This window comes from Python bivittatus, unplaced genomic scaffold, assembly GCF_059951505.1.
Source record: "Python bivittatus isolate LINGU-HERP-01145 unplaced genomic scaffold, Pbiv_v1 ctg000700_np1212, whole genome shotgun sequence".
Taxonomy (NCBI): domain Eukaryota; kingdom Metazoa; phylum Chordata; class Lepidosauria; order Squamata; family Pythonidae; genus Python; species Python bivittatus.
The window spans coordinates 16112602-16128173 of NW_028277098.1; the positions used below are offsets into that span (position 1 = coordinate 16112602).

At 41.0% G+C, this 15572-nt stretch overlaps 1 protein-coding gene across 4 annotated transcripts in view; it reads left to right on the plus strand.

The window, feature by feature from the left end:
* The first annotated feature begins 295 nt into the window (after positions 1-295).
* The window catches only part of NEK7 (NIMA related kinase 7), a 63416-nt gene continuing 48139 nt past the window's right edge, over positions 296-15572 (plus strand). The window contains exons 1-4 of one of the 4 annotated variants that reach the window (XM_088153091.1): positions 432-447; positions 7297-7490; positions 8388-8473; positions 14412-14552. In XM_088153091.1, coding sequence (XP_088009217.1) covers positions 8417-8473; positions 14412-14552 — 198 coding nt within the window. In that variant the 5' untranslated portion in view covers positions 432-447; positions 7297-7490; positions 8388-8416. Of the gene's footprint in view, positions 448-474; positions 812-7296; positions 7491-8387; positions 8474-14411; positions 14553-15572 lie in introns of those variants that run through there. The other 3 variants (XM_088153088.1, XM_088153090.1, XM_088153089.1) reach the window with 3 other exon arrangements.

Below are 15572 nucleotides of genomic sequence, written 5' to 3' on the forward strand. Positions count from 1 at the left end.
AAAATATAACAGTCAACAACACCATAAAGATATAACTTCCTTCTTCAGGTGTTTAATACTAGTCTTCCTTTTTAGCAACTTCGAATTGCAGTCACAGAAAAGGAAATAAACACCGTGGCTATCCCTTGAGAGGGTTATCCGAAAAAACCGCACGGCCAGGTGGCTACAGTCTACGAGTGTGTCCCTGTCAGAGCTGAAACAAAAGTTCAGGCGGACAAGATCTTAACACAAGAACGACTCTTTCCGGGCCTTGAAAAGCTTCTGCTTCCGTCGCTGCCAACCCGGGGCCGGGCGCTGCTATCCCACCGTCGCCCCTCCCCAGACGCCACCCCGGGCCGAGCCAGCGCGCGATTCCCGGGCGTCCCGTGACGCGTCCGCTCTGCTGAGCTTCCCCGACTCCTCCTCCGCGACTCGTCCCCGCTGGCACCCTTCGCCGCTCTTCGGGCGGTAGGTAGCCTCTCCTCGCTTGCAGTTTTCGGAGATGGTGGCAGGGCTTTCTTTGCTCACGTGGTGGCCGCCGGGAGGGAGGGTCTGTTTACTCCTTTTCTTTCTCGCTGGAAAGAGGAGAGAGCAGCTCGCGCGACGCGAGAACCGGCGCACCTTTCCTTCCTTTCTTTTTTTCTTCTCTCTTTCTTCCTTCAGCCCGTGGTGTCGCCAGTCGGCGGCACTCGCAAGAAGGACCCGGACTTCCTGCGACTGCAGCCGGCTGGGACGGTAGCTTGAAAAGAGAGAAAGAGTGCTCGGCGGTTGTTGGGTTTTGGCTTTGCAAGAAAACAAGAGAACAGCCAGCCAATTAATGCTTGGCTAGCTAGTAAGTAAAGTACGCAGACGGGCACCCCCATCTTCCCCAGATTTGTGGGGATGGCATCCGCAACTGACGGCTGGAAGCGGAGGTTTCTTGGTGGGAATGTATCCCCAGTCCGAATTTGGTCCTTGCTCCCATCCTAGTTTTAAGGCAACATGTAGGCCTTACGGCCGCAGACCTACTTCAGTATTTAACCCAGCCTTATCAGGTTGAGGCTAGTAGAGAGATGCGTTTTTCCGAAGAATGTGTTGCCAGGTTTTGCAAACCTAGGTTCATTTATCCAGGAGTGAACCCCACTAAACTCAGTGGGAATTTGACTTATGAATTCTTTGCTGTTTTGAAAGCGTTGTGTTGAGAATACATATTGGATCTTGCAAAGAATTGACAACAAATCCAGAATAGTTTGTGCTTGTCAAAAATGGGGTGGGGTGGGGTGGGGAGACAGAGAAGGAGAATAATGATTTCTTTTGACTTTCGTTAGTTAGATCTCTTACAAAATTCTCAGGCCCTTTACTAAAGGAATTAAAAGGAGATGACATTCATGGTCAAACATCTTGGAGTTTTAAGTTGATCAGTGTGTGTAAACAAGCTGACCTAAACTTGGAGAAACTGACTTCTAAAGGCATTTTCAAGTGAAAGTAGGCAGGCTTCCAAAAGTAAGTTTACAGTGTGCTTAGCCAGAATCTGCTACTTCTCTCTCCCTCCCCCTCCCCTCAAATATATTTTTATTCGGTTTGAATTGAGATATTATGTCGTAGTTAAATACTGGAGAGGTGCACTGGCATTGTTTGAAACTGTGATTCTGGATTAAGTGTTCAAAGCAAGTAAGAAAATGAACTGCTTGCCTAAACTAGTGGTTTGCTGACTCATTGACACTGTAGAGCAGTGTTTCTCAGCCTTGGCAACTTCTCCGCACTAATTGGATGCTGGTCTGGTGGAGATGCCTGGGGTAGGTTCTTGTCCAGTTATCTGGGTACGGTTTGACCCTGATGCTCCTGAAGAAGTGGACAGGGTCCTAGGGAATATGAGCTCAGCCACCTGTGTGTTAGATCCATGTCCCGCCTGGTTTGTGAAAGCCTCCCAGGAGGTGACCTGTGGGTGAATACTGGCGGTGGTTAATGCATCTCTGGAGGAGGGGGTGGTGCCTCAGCCTTTTAAAGAGGCTGTAGTTTGCCCACATCTTAAGAAATCATCCTACCTGATGGACAATTTTCATCCTGTCTCCAACCTTCCCTTTCTGGGGAAAGTTATTGAGGAGGTGGTCATGCTGTAGCTCCAGAGGATCCTGGATTAAACTGATTATCTGGCCCCTTTCAGTCAGGATTCAGGCCTGCATATGGGATGGAAACAGCATTGGTTGTGCTTTTTGATGATCTCTGGCAGGAGCGGGATGGGGTAGTGCATCCATCTTTGCTGTGCTTGACCTCTCTGCAACTTTCAATACCATTGGCCATGGTATCCTTCTGGGTTGGCTTTGGGGGTTGGGAGTGGGCGGCATTGTGTTGTCCTGGTTCACTTCTTCCTCTGAGGCAGTTCTCAGTTGGTGTTGACTGGGGGCAAGAGGTCCAGCCCTCGGCCCCTGCTTTGTGGAGTTCCACAGGGGTCGGTGCTTTCTCCACTCCTGTTCAACATCTGTGTGAAGCCACTGGGTGAGATCATCCGTCACCATGGGTGAGATATCATTAGTATGCAGATGATACTCAGTTGTACATCTCTGCCCATGGTGAGTTAAGCGATGCCATGACCCCCTTTCTCAGTGCCTGAAGGCTGTTGAGGTCTGGATGGGGAACAACAGGCTGAAGCTGAACCCTGGCAAGATGGAGTGACTTTGGGTTCAGGGCTCTTTGGTTTCTGGATAATTACCATCTTTGGTCTTGGTTGGGGTTGCACTGGTCCAGATGGACCCAGTACGTAATCTGGGGGTTCTCCTGGACTAGCGACTCCTGCTCAAGGAGCAGGTGGCAGTTGTGGCCAGGAGGGCCTTTGCGCAACTCCCCCATTCCTGGACCAACCTGCCCTTCTCACAGTCACCCACGCCCTAGTCACCTCCCGCTTGGACTATTGTAACGTGCTCTACATGGGGCTGGCCCTTGTCAGTGGGCCTGGGGACCCCAGGCTGGTTCAGGGCCGATCAAATGGTTAATTTGATTTGTGGCAGCTGGCAGGGGGGATGTGGGGATTTATTGGTTTTTGCACTATGGGTTTTAATTTTGTAAGCTGCCCGGAGTCATTGTGCTTGAGTTGGGCAGCCACGTAAATGTAATAAATAAATAAATAAATTTGAATAAACTTTCTCTCTCTGCCTCCAAAAATCTATATTAATAATGGAATTCTTTTAGATTGCAGAACATTCTGTTCTAAGAGCTGCTCTTTCGGTACCTAAAGTTGAAACAAGGCCTCTCTTTCCCCAGAACACATATTGGTCTAAATCAGTGACAACGATCAGATTTTTGAAAGCATCTGTAACCTCAGGATTCCTTAATACAAAGTTTATATGAGTGGCTGGATAGCATAGTGGTTAGAGTGCCGCCGTTTGATGCTGATAGCAGGTTTGAATCCCAGCTGGTACCTACCTTATCGGTAGGGGTCCTTGGGCAAAGACCCCTAATGCTTCACCTGCCTACCTAGGATATGAGAGTGACATGAACTAAGAGAGTCATGCTGCTTGATGTCACCCAGATTAACAATGTCCACGCCAGATGTTGGGGAACCAGGACAATCTGACAATAAGTGGGCTACTGGAACAAACCATACATGGACAAGACAAGAGAACCTGGAATTGATATAATTCTATATAAATTAGAATTATACATAATTCTATATACAATAGCAGGCCTAATGAGAGGGGATACATAAAACACATGAGGAAACTACAGAAGATCTACATCCACACTAACTGAGAAACAGTTAGTTACCCAGTGCTTCAACATAGTGAAGAGGAAGCTGCTGTCACAACTACACATTACATCCTGGACTCAAGAAGACCTGGAAGAACAACTGGATGTGCACCCAACACCTGAAGCTGGAATGTCACTGCTACCCCCTCCATTACAGAGCACAGCAGCTGATAGGAGGCATAAGATCTTGGATAAACTAGTTACAGTCAACCCTCGAGACCAATTACCAAGGCTCAGTGGAGAAGTGCCATCAGATAGTATGCTAGAAGATGCCAATAGAGCCCTCCAGACAATCCCTACTACCACCATAACTCAAACCAATGAACTGGTATTTGCTATAGCTGCTGTAACCCTGGAGACGCCTAGCTACACGATCAAGAACAGCAGTACAAAATGAGATTGGAAAATGAGATTGGAGGCTAAGATCAACGCAACTTGGAGAAAAGTTAGCTTGTGGAAGTACAGAAAGGTGTGGAGATTAAGGATAAGACTTAGTTACTGAAAAAATACAAGGGCCTGACTCCATCTGAAGCCCTAGAGACTGCTCACAGCACTGGCTACCAAGCTAAGAAGATACACTACAGAAGCAGAGGCCAAGAAGATAAATACCCTGTCCTCCAAAGAACCATCCAAGGTGTACTCCCAACTGCAGTGCAACAACACAGTAACAGCAGAGCCATCAACAGCAGAAACTGAACAGTACTGGAAGAACATATGGGAGGAAGAGAAGACACATAATACCAGTGCAAAGTGGCTGCAGGACCTGAGAGCAGATTACAGCAATCTCCCAGAACAGGAACCAGTCACCATCCCAGTAGCAGACATCCAACAGAGGTCAAGAACATGAAGAGCTGGACAGCACCTGGTCTGGACACCTACTGGCTAAAGAAATTAACAACAGTGCATGAACCCTTAGCAGCACAGATGATCCGGCTGGTAGCAGCAGGCTCCCACGCAGACTGGCTAACACAAGGAAGGACAGTGCTGATCATGAAAAAACCCCACAAGGGAACAGCACTATCCAACTACCGGCCAATAACCTGCCTCCCTACAACATGGAAAGTCCGATCAGGCATCATAGCTGCCAGGCTGCAGGGCCATATGGGCCAGTACGTGAGCACAGCTCAGAAGGCTGAGGTAGCTAACATTGGGAAATCCTACCAGTGGCTGGAAAGGGCTGGACAGCACTGAGGCACTGATGATAGCAGCAGCAGAACAGGCAATAAGCACCAGATTCATAGAAGCAGGGGTCTCCCATACTAGACAGGTCCCAAGGTACAGGTTGTGCAAAGAGGCCTCAGAGACAGTCCAACACATAGTGGCAGGGTGTAAGATGCAGGCAGGAACAGCATGCATGAATGGTACAACCAAGTAGCTGGCATTGTGTACTGGCTAGACCCTCCCAAGTCCAGATGGGAGATTCCACAGAAGGTTGTGGAGAATAATGGGGCTAAGATCCTGTGGGACTTCCAGATCCAGACAGATAGACACCAGTCAACCAGACATTGTGGTAGTAGACAGCAGTGGTGATAGATGTACAGTAGCAGTGCCAAGTGACAGCAACATCAGGAAGAAGGAGTATGAGAAGCTGGAGAAGTACCAGGGCCTGAAGGAAGAACTAGAGAAGATGTGGAAAGTAAAGGCCAAAGTGGCCCAGTGGTGGTAGGAGCACTCGAGGCCGTGACTCCTAAGCTAGGAGAGTGGCTCCAACAGATCCCAGGAACAACATCAGAGCTCTCTGTCCAGAAGAGTGCAAACACTCACAAAGGTCTTAAACGTACAGGCTGTTAAGATGCTTGCTGCTTGCCACAGTGACAATTATTTTGAGATTAAAAGCAGAGGGAAATAACTGCTGTGGAACAGTTTTCCTGTCATATTTCAAGCACAGTGTAAAGGCTTAAGGTCTAGCTATACAGGCCAGCTGTAGAAAAACAGCTGGTTTAAGAATTAAAAGGTGAAAGTAGAGATGTTGCCTAAAAACGTGTAGGAATGATTATTTGTACTGTAGCTTAACTTACATTATTTACAGCACCTTAAAAACGTTAGAAAGGAGTTTTCAATTTTAAAAATGCAGTAAGGCTGTTACGTGTTATTTCTCTGTTGGACAGAGTTTTTCAGTGTTTCTAGGTTAAATATATTTGCGTTTCTGGCTTGCCTTTAATAAGGAGCTGTAGAAATGTATTTTTGTTATTGTTCTTTGAAACAATTTTTTTCATATCCACCATAGTGTTTTCACATTTAATGCTATTTCAGATCTACATGACCTGAGGCAATACTATTGGGAAAAATTATAATTAACAAAATGTACTCATTTTTTTCATTTAACTTGATGCTGACTTTCAATCATAGTTTCTTCCTGAACAAATGGATAATAAGGAGTAATCTTTGTGGGGATATGCAGTGCCTTTTAAAAATAGTCATTTCATATTGCTACTGGGAGAATATTCTTATTGCTTGAACAGAACTCTCACATCTTGCTCCAAAAGCTTCAGATGCCCATTTGGTAACAAGACTGGCAGGATAAAAACATTGTCACTGCCTTTTTTTGATTTGGGAAAAACATTTCCTCTCATTGCTTCCAATGGGAAGAAATATATTTGGACCAACTGTCAAGCTGATCTAAATGTTTATTGCCTTTGGGGCTCTGGAAGTGGGAGAAACTGAAGAAATCCTGTTTCTCTGGGAACCCATCCATATGATTTAATTCTGGGCAAATCTGTATGTACACTTAACCTTTTATTGTTTTATAGTCACATGTCTCAGAAAAAATGCATGCAGATCTACAATCCTATATACCCTTAATTAGAAGTACATCATTGGCAGTACCTACTTGCTCTGCTGGGATTTGCATGAGAGAGTTACACATTTACAGCGGATTTACCTGAGAAAGTTTGTTAAGCAAAATTGTGTGTCTGCTCACCTTTGAGAGGATCCCATTTATTTATTTATGAATGAGAAAGAGTATAATTGAACTCTTATTTCTAATCTGTTTACAGGGCTTCACTGGCAGTAAAAATGTCCTCTGGAACATTTTTTTCCCTATTTCAGTAGGATTTTTTGTGATTAAATGGATTATAGATTACATTTACAGATTTTTTGCTTGGCCCTCAGTTCCTTCGAGAAGTTCGTTTCCTATGGAACAATGTTCCTCCTGAGAGCTGAATGGTCTTGACCTCTTGGCTTTTCATAAGGCATTAAAGACCAGGATGTCCCCTCAGGCATTTGCGCTGGGAAGTTAAGTCATCACTGTTAGTGAATTTGTCTGTTCTGGTCTTTATCAATTGAAATGGAATGATTTTTAGACACCAGGCATATGCTATATTATAACTACTATTTTAAATTAGTAGGTTTTGGATGTTTATTTTTTGTACATGGTTTATTTTTTTGGTTTTAATCCTTTATGTGGCATCCAGAGTCACTGCTGTGAGATGGGTGGCTATATAAATAAAATCAATAAATAATTCATGGGATGCTCTTGCCAGTGGAATGCTGCTAGGCAATGATGATGATTGCCAGTCCTTCTTCCCCTGCTATGCTTTAAATCCAAGCATCTATTCTGGAAGGTATGAGGAAAATCTAAACTATTTTTCACAGGAACTCTGTGCAGGATATATTGGCATTTTTGAAGTTGAAAGATGCTCAAGTGGTATGAAAGCTTTCATGAATTCTCTTATGAGTTGTGAAGCCAGTAACTCTGTAAAAGTTGCTGACTAACTACGCCCAGCATCCTTCTCCATTGGCCATGCTAGCTGAAGCTATTGGAAGTTGTAGCTCATCAATATCTGGAGGTTGGTATATTTCATGTCTTTTTTTTTTTTTTTTAGCACAGTATCTTTGTATTCTGAAACTCCAGGTTGCTTCTCATCCTTTTAAACTGCTTCTGCGATTGCTTGAATGTGAAACTGAAAATGAACTCTGTAGGAAAATTATGAGGCAATTAGAGGAGATGATCAATTACTATGGTGACTTATTTCACTGATTTTTAACATTTGGATTAGGACTTATTTCTTGTACAGGTTAAAGAAACAGCTAAGTATTGTCATATAAGTGACTATGGCAGATGTTGAAAAGTCATGGTCGCATCTTGTTGATTCATTGATGTGGAACGATAAGGAATACCAGGGTTGTGGCTAGACTGGGAAATTAAATATCCCATGAAAAGGCAACAATAAATGATGTCTGTATTCAGAGCTATCCACTGGGGAGGGGTGTGGAGTAGCAGGGGGCAAATGATGAAAGCAGTGTTGCTCTGTTTGACACAACCCCCATTCCTTTTGTGTATATATGTTATAATATGGCATGTACAGTACAATGTTGGTTTAATCATTTTGATGAATCCCTTGGATCCTGCAGATGTCTCTGTAGTTCCAAAAAGATTACATGGATGACATTGTGAGCCACCAGGGCTCAAGCTTTTTATTTTTAGAAAATGAAAAGAAAAGGGCACAGATATTTAAATACATGCTTGGGCTAAAGGTTATATGCAAAAGACCACTTGATGTTTCTTTGGCTGACTGAACCTGCTCTCCCTGTATGTAAACACATTGACTCATTGTCTTCACTTTTATGTAGCTTCCTCTTTTGTCAGTATTAAGATTATAATCCTTTGCTCATGTTAACCCTGTAAAGTGTCTCATAAAAATGCAAGTAAAAATCTGTTTTCATTGTATCCTGTTTTAATACAGGTTATTCAGAAGTAGTGTGATTTGAAGCAATGGATGAACAGTCACAAGGCCTGCCAGGTCCTCCTGTGTCTCAGTTTCAATCACAGGTAAGCTAATCTAATAGAAGCAAGTAGTCAGGAGTACATTAATATTAAAGGAACAGCTGCCACCTGAAAGGTGCTTTGAATGCCAGTTCTATATCTATCTCAGAATCTCTGAAACACTGATTCCCTTCTCTAGAACCAGAGGGGACATGGGTGGGGGGATATGGACAGGGCTGAATGGGGTAATGTAGTATGAAGAACACTGTTGGAAAAAAAGAGCAATGCAAAAGTGAAGCCTTTTATTAATGAGTTAAAAAAATAATTCATCCAAGAACAGAGTTCTTTCGGAGGATTATATAATGAAAACAAATCACAATAAAATTATTGACTTTTGAGATAGTTTTTTTTAAGCCAAATTGAAATAATTCTCCTGAAACTAGCAATCTCATTAACAGAAATTACACAAATTTTGCATTTGCAAGGAGTGTGTATTTATTTCCTTGTCTTAAAATTAAATCTGTAGTGCTATATTCTTTTATTTCTGATTTGGGCAAAAGTTCGGCTATCCAAATTGATAGAAGAGGCTTTGTTAAACTTCTCTGCATATATATGCATCCCAACCTCATTCCTCAGAGAATTGCCCCTTCTACCCCCAATTTTTGCTCTTAGTTCAATACATCATAATGGTGATTTTAAAAGTTTTGGTGGGGGGGTTTTTTTGGGGTGGGTGGGTACGATTTTCCTTTTTTCCCATTTTTAGTGATGTGGTAAAAAGTTTGGTTTAAGCCAATGGTCAGTTTTTTCAAAGAAGGGAATTGAACTGGAGCTCCATAATTTAAGCATATGATTGCAATTAACTGCTTCAGTTTTTTCTTTGGAAATAGTGACCTTATCTATACTGTAGCTCTAACAAAAATTCCCATTGCGTTTAATGTTTGTTTATTTATTCAATTTATATAGCCGCCCATCTCAGACCAGTGACTCTGGGCAGCTAACAATAATAAACGCAATCAAGCACTTAAAACAATACAGAAAATATAAATACAGCCAAGAGATCTTAAAAATGTTGAGGCTCGTGAGGTGGGCTCATGAGGTGGGAACCGGTGATTCTCAGGCAAGAGATAGGCATTCTGTAAATATATCACAATTGTCCAAGGCCATTAAGGGATGTGTCAGATATGTTGTTGTGGGCTGCCCAGAATTGTGTTCTGAGATGGGTGGCCATACAAATATTTTAAATAAATAAGTTTATTTGGAAGGGCAGTAGGAAAAAGTCTCTTGAGAAAATATAAAAGTCCCTTTGCATTACAGTGGGCTATCTGTGTGTGAAAATTCATTCTTGTCTGCAGTAAAAATTCTCATCTAGCTGAGCGTTGTCTGTGAGATTCTGCCAAGTTAAGCTGAGAAGCTGTAATAAGGGTTACATAGCTGGAGATTGGTGATTTACAGCTAAGTCTGGCTGTGAAGCCTAACAATTTATCCCAGGAGGGACCAGGTTATGGAGAAAAGGGATTTTTGCCACAATGGTTTCAATACCACAATTTGTATACCCCGGTCTTATTCTTGGTCTGTCCTCCTTACTTTGGTTGTCTTTTTTGTTTGTTTGTTTGAAAAAACCCTTCAGCATATTCTCTGTAGTGAGATGGGCAGTGACAAATTTAAAATATAAATAAATAAATAAATATTCATATAGCTGAACCTGTTGCCTTTCTGCTGAAGTGGATAGGAATAGATTTTGTTATTTGGCAATAGAATGTGCTCTTGCTCAAAGGTACTTTGGTTTCTACTGATATGTTCTTATATTAGTATTCAGGCAGGTTCCAGAATTGAGCATTGTTTCAAAACGTGGAGACAACTGTTGTATTCTGAGAAGAGTAGAAATGTGCAAGTGGGTTGAAGTTGTTCAGTGCTCAGTGTAATGTAGAGAAAACATCTTGTACCTTCAGTTTGTGCTTGGAAGTGAGTATTTCTGCAGGCTTCATATTGAAAGTGACATAGAAATTTTATTTTTCGGCAACCTAAGCTTCAAAAGTGTATTCTGTTTTGAACAGGACAGTTCTTTAAAGTGCTTCAAGACTGATGAAGATAAATATAATGAAAGAAAAACTAGCTTAAGATACAATTATGATCATAATTTCTGTAGGGGTAGAGTGTGATTAAACATCTGCAAAGGATGATTTGGCCTTCTGACTTTTGCTGCAGAGCATAATGTTAAATCATAATTTTGAAGACTGTCCTTGCTCTCTGATTTGTGACAGGGTTTGTGTCAGACAAATGTTGAAACCTCAGCTGACTGAAAAGAGACATGTAACGTGCATGAATAATACCAGAGATGAAAATAGAGACTGGAATATATAGAATCGGAGCAGCAAAATAGTGTAATGAGGAGAAAGGCAGTGTGTAAGGTGATTTTTTAGATAATGTGCTAATACAGTATAACTGGAATCCCTAGAGCGTTTTTTTCATAGTCCCAAGGGAAAGCTACATGTTAGAACTCTTTTTTATTGTCAGATATTGCCCTAAAAGAGAAAATGTACTATGTTAGGTCCCCAGAATGTTAAGTCAGTGCAAAATAGTGCAGTTATAAATAATTGAAAGAAATGGTTAACAAAGCAAAGTTGCCTCTTGGATTTTGGAAATCATTAGCAAGAATGTGCTTCTCTTAATCTTTTGCAAGCATAATTTTCAAGGAGCCATGAAAGTGTTGTGCCCTGCCATTGTTGGAGTATTGGACCTCCACTGTGGTGGAATTGAACCATTTAATTAAAATGTTGAAAACCTGATCTATAGTTGCAGTTCTTCAGTGAGGAGCGGAAAGGTTTTTGACAGGCACCAAATTTGACAAAGCAGTTGATTTGGACTGGAATCACATTTTACATATTAGTCATGTTTTCCTCCCTATAAAGATAAAGTGAAAATATTCTTGATATGCTGTGCCTGCTTGTTTGATCATTTACACTTTTGATGGCATTTCTGCAACATTTTCTTCTTTTTTATAGAGTTTACATGTAAAAAATGGGCAAATCATGACTGACAAGGGAAAGGAGGAAAGAATTCATGCAAAAGAGGCAAAGAGAGTGGGAGTGTATTCTTGTAGCTCTCTTCTTATCTCATTCACAAACTATGGGTTTATTTTGAACATGGGAGTGAGTTAAAATAGGTCATTTTAGTTCAGCATATGAATTCCTGCTTTCTTTGAAAAAAAAAATGAAAAGCACCTTGTTAGATACTATAGAGGATACTGCCATTAAAAAAAATATGCTGGTTTATTAGTGCAATCTAATCATTACAATATAATATGTTCTCTGACCAACTGATGGCCCTATTATTCATGAGTTTATTCCTTTTCCAAATTCCTTTATGTCTGGGAGGGAGTCCCGCAATACAGTTGGAGATGTGCAGCTATGTTGCTTCTCTTGTCAGGTCTCTGTGTCTGAATTGTATGACAGAACAAGGGAGCAGATGAGACAAGCTGTCAGTCAGCCACACTGCCCTTTGAAGGAAGACCATTGGGGTTGGGGTGGGCAGAGAAGATGCTGCAAATGGGCTGTGAAGTTTACATACAGTGCCCACTGTTAAACAGATTACCTCTAATGAACTGTCTAATGCTCAGGCTATCTCAGTCTAATGCTCAGTGGCAGTTCATCTCTCAACTGCCAAAAAACCCCACCACCCTCTGGCCCTCTCTCGCCACTCTGGCCGCCAAGCACAGAGAGGTGCCCGGTCTTAATAAAGCCAGACAGTGTGTGATCTGACATGCAAATGTAGGTCATTGCATATGTAAATGTGTGATTACAAACCTGCATGCCAAAACACATTAGGGAGACTTTGCTCTCAGCATGCGGCTGTCACACTGCCTTAGTAGTTCATGCTAATGTTTGTCAAGTTGCTGTGCAGACAGAGGATGCAATTCCCTATTCCAATTTTGAAATATATGCTGGTTAAACAACCACAAAAACTCCAAACTTAATGAAGCTACATCCTGTTTCTCTGTAGCCTGAACATTTGAATAATAAGTGAACTCCCCAACTTTCAGTGTTTTTCTCTTAACTGCTAAAGCTAAACTCATTAAACCTGCATAGGCACTTGGAATATAGTTTCCTGAATTGGTACACTGCCATTCCTATCAATGCCACTCGATGTTTGGATTCGGGTTCATCTGGTGAATATTTTTTATTGTGGGGCTGAGTAACTGATGAGACAAAAGTCTAGGTAAATTTTTAGTAGCCACTGAAATTTTAAGAAGAGTATTTGTGTTCCCAAATCATTTTGAATTGCTACTCCTTCTTTTTTGGAAATTCAAACATAAAGTCTGGAAATGAGAAAGTTGTTGTTATTCTCCAAATCTTTATTTTGTTCTTGTTATTTCTATTTGGACTATTATATTTAGTGGAGAAATGTGCAAAACTTTAATATACGGACATACAGGATAACGGAACAGAGTAGAGTCTGCAGTATTATCTTAACTGATTGTCTTGCCCTGTACATTTAAAATGTCAGCTGTATATTAATCAAATGGAGTGTGAATCTGTTTAAAAAGAAAATTGTAAAAAAAACATCAAGAAGGGAAGTGGATGAAAACTGTAGATTCTATTACTGTGCTCAGCTTCTTGATTTGCTTAAAGTAGCATAGTAGTGGCTAGTTAATTTTGATCTCTTCATAACATTTTCACACAGGTTCTGATTGTGGTTCAGTACACATTCCTCCATCTATTTGCATTAGATGCAAATAGATTGCTAAGATTGCATTGCATTGCTTGCATTGCTAAGATAAAATTCTAGTTATTCTCTGGAGTAACTAAATGTTATGCTGTGTTTCATTTCTCTTTCATGTTTTCTGCTTCATCTGCTGTAGACCATAGAAAGCTTTGTTTTCTCTCTAGGAGATATCTTCTGAATGTAAGACCTATATGAACAATATTAAACTGACTGACAGACCAACATAGAATACATATATGTATTCCTCTCAATTTGCACAAGCATGTATGTATAGTCACATGCCATGCTTAAGGCAAAGAATTTGTGGAGCCTCCATTAGATGGAAATATTTAGAAGGAATATTCCAAGCCTGGCACAAGTCTGGCACCCACAGATATTTTGGAGTTCAGCTTCCACCAAGCCCATGCAAAATGGCAAATAGCAAGGAATGGTAACTGAAAAAATTAAGAGGCACCTTCACCTTCCATGGTGTCCTTTCTTGATAGAAGTGTAATCTGTAGCTCTTGAAGGTACATTTTCATTGAATCATAGAGTTGGAAAGGACTTTAGAACCCTCTAGTCAAACCCCTTGCTTAGTGCAGGAACCACAAGGGCAGTTTTTAAACAGATGATGACCCAGCCTCAGTTTGAAGACCTCCAGTGAAGGAGAACTTACTCCTTCGTATGGCAGCCTGTTGTACTGGCTGACAACTCCTACGTTCTTATCACACCCTTGAGCAGCCTTGTGGAATAGTTGGGCTGAGAAAGTGACTGACCTGACGTTACCCAGTAAACTCCATGACTGAGTGGGAACTTATATATCCGTTTTCCTGCATCTATTCAGAACCATAACCCTTGGCTTTTAGGACTTCAAAGGCCAAAGCTAGTAGCTTAAACTGAACCTGGAAGTATGTTGCAACTATCAAACTTTCCATTGCTAATACAGACATGTTTGTCAGTTCGGAGAAGACAGAGGGAGTTGTAGATCTTTAGATATAAAATTACTGACACTTAGAATTCATTATATAAATTAAATATATGCAGACTCTCAAGTTTGGATAATCCCATTTCTCAAGCGAGCATTTCAAACTCAGAACAAACACATGCTTGGTGTTTTTCAAGTAGCCACTTCAGTATAGCTGGCGATAAAGAGTATTTCCTTGTTCCTTCCAACACAACAACTTTCCTTGAATAGCTCCTCCCACATTTATGTTTCTGGAGCTAATATTCTGAACAGCTGGCTCTATTGGCAGAGAGAAAATAATGTTTATTTAATTGTTTGTTTTTGTATCTTGGACTGCAGAAAGCCTTACGACCTGACATGGGCTACAATACTTTAGCCAACTTTCGGATAGAAAAGAAGATTGGCCGTGGACAGTTTAGTGAAGTGTACAGAGCTACGTGCTTGTTGGATGGTGTGCCAGTAGCTTTAAAAAAAGTGCAGGTAAGCATCTGTCAGGCAGTAGGAAGTGAAAAACATCCCTGTCAATTCTGAGATGGTTGCTTAAATGTTATTTCATGTATTAATTTAATTATTCTTTTCAAATCTCACCACTTAGAGTCAGTTCTGATTGAAGAACTACAAATGCTTCATAAATAAATAAATAAATAATGCTAAGTTGCTGGAATACAATATTGTAAAAAGAATAGTGATTATATAAAGTGATTATCAGCAAAGGCTTTCCATTTTTAGGAAGCAGTTGGGTTGTCAGCAATAAATATGTTCAATATAACATTACATTTTATAATGGAATTTACTAAAACTGTGTTGTGCTTTGGAAAAAAATGGAAAATGGGTTCAAAGCATGTGAGAGTGCAAGTGTAACCTGTCTTTAAAAGAGTCTGCATCTCTTTTCCGGGGATCATGTGGTTGCTCTCTGCAGTTGCCACAGAAGAAAAGATGCAGCTGCTTTAAGAAGTTGAAGAAAGGTGCTATGTCTGCACTCCCATTTGTTCAAAGCAAGAATCCAAAGCATTTCAGAGCCTTAGGAATTATATCTCAACTCAACATCATGTACAACCATTGTGGGAAATTCTACCCACAATGAGTGCGTTTTATTATTCCTGTTTTCACTGTAAGGTTGTAGCTGTCTAGTAAACTTGTTTTACCCTCTCTAACATTGTTAAGAAAATCAGATCTAAGAAAAGGCTGTGCATCTCTGTTTACCATTTATTCCTTGGATAGCAATTTCTGTATTGCTTTTAGGTCAGTTTGTAGCAGATAATGTTTGGCACTAAATAGTACTACTAGCTATTGCTGGGGAAATGGTTAGGAAAGAAACTTAAGAGTTCTACAGTCTTCTTACAATAAAGCCAGATTGTGGACTAAAGTAAGAAATTGACCCTTCCACAGTACTGTTTGGCTTTCTGCTGATAACCATTATGTTTTCTGGTCCTAAGGCATCAGTGTCAATATAATTTGTTCCAATGTATTTGCAGTTGCAGACTAAAGCAATTAGGCAAG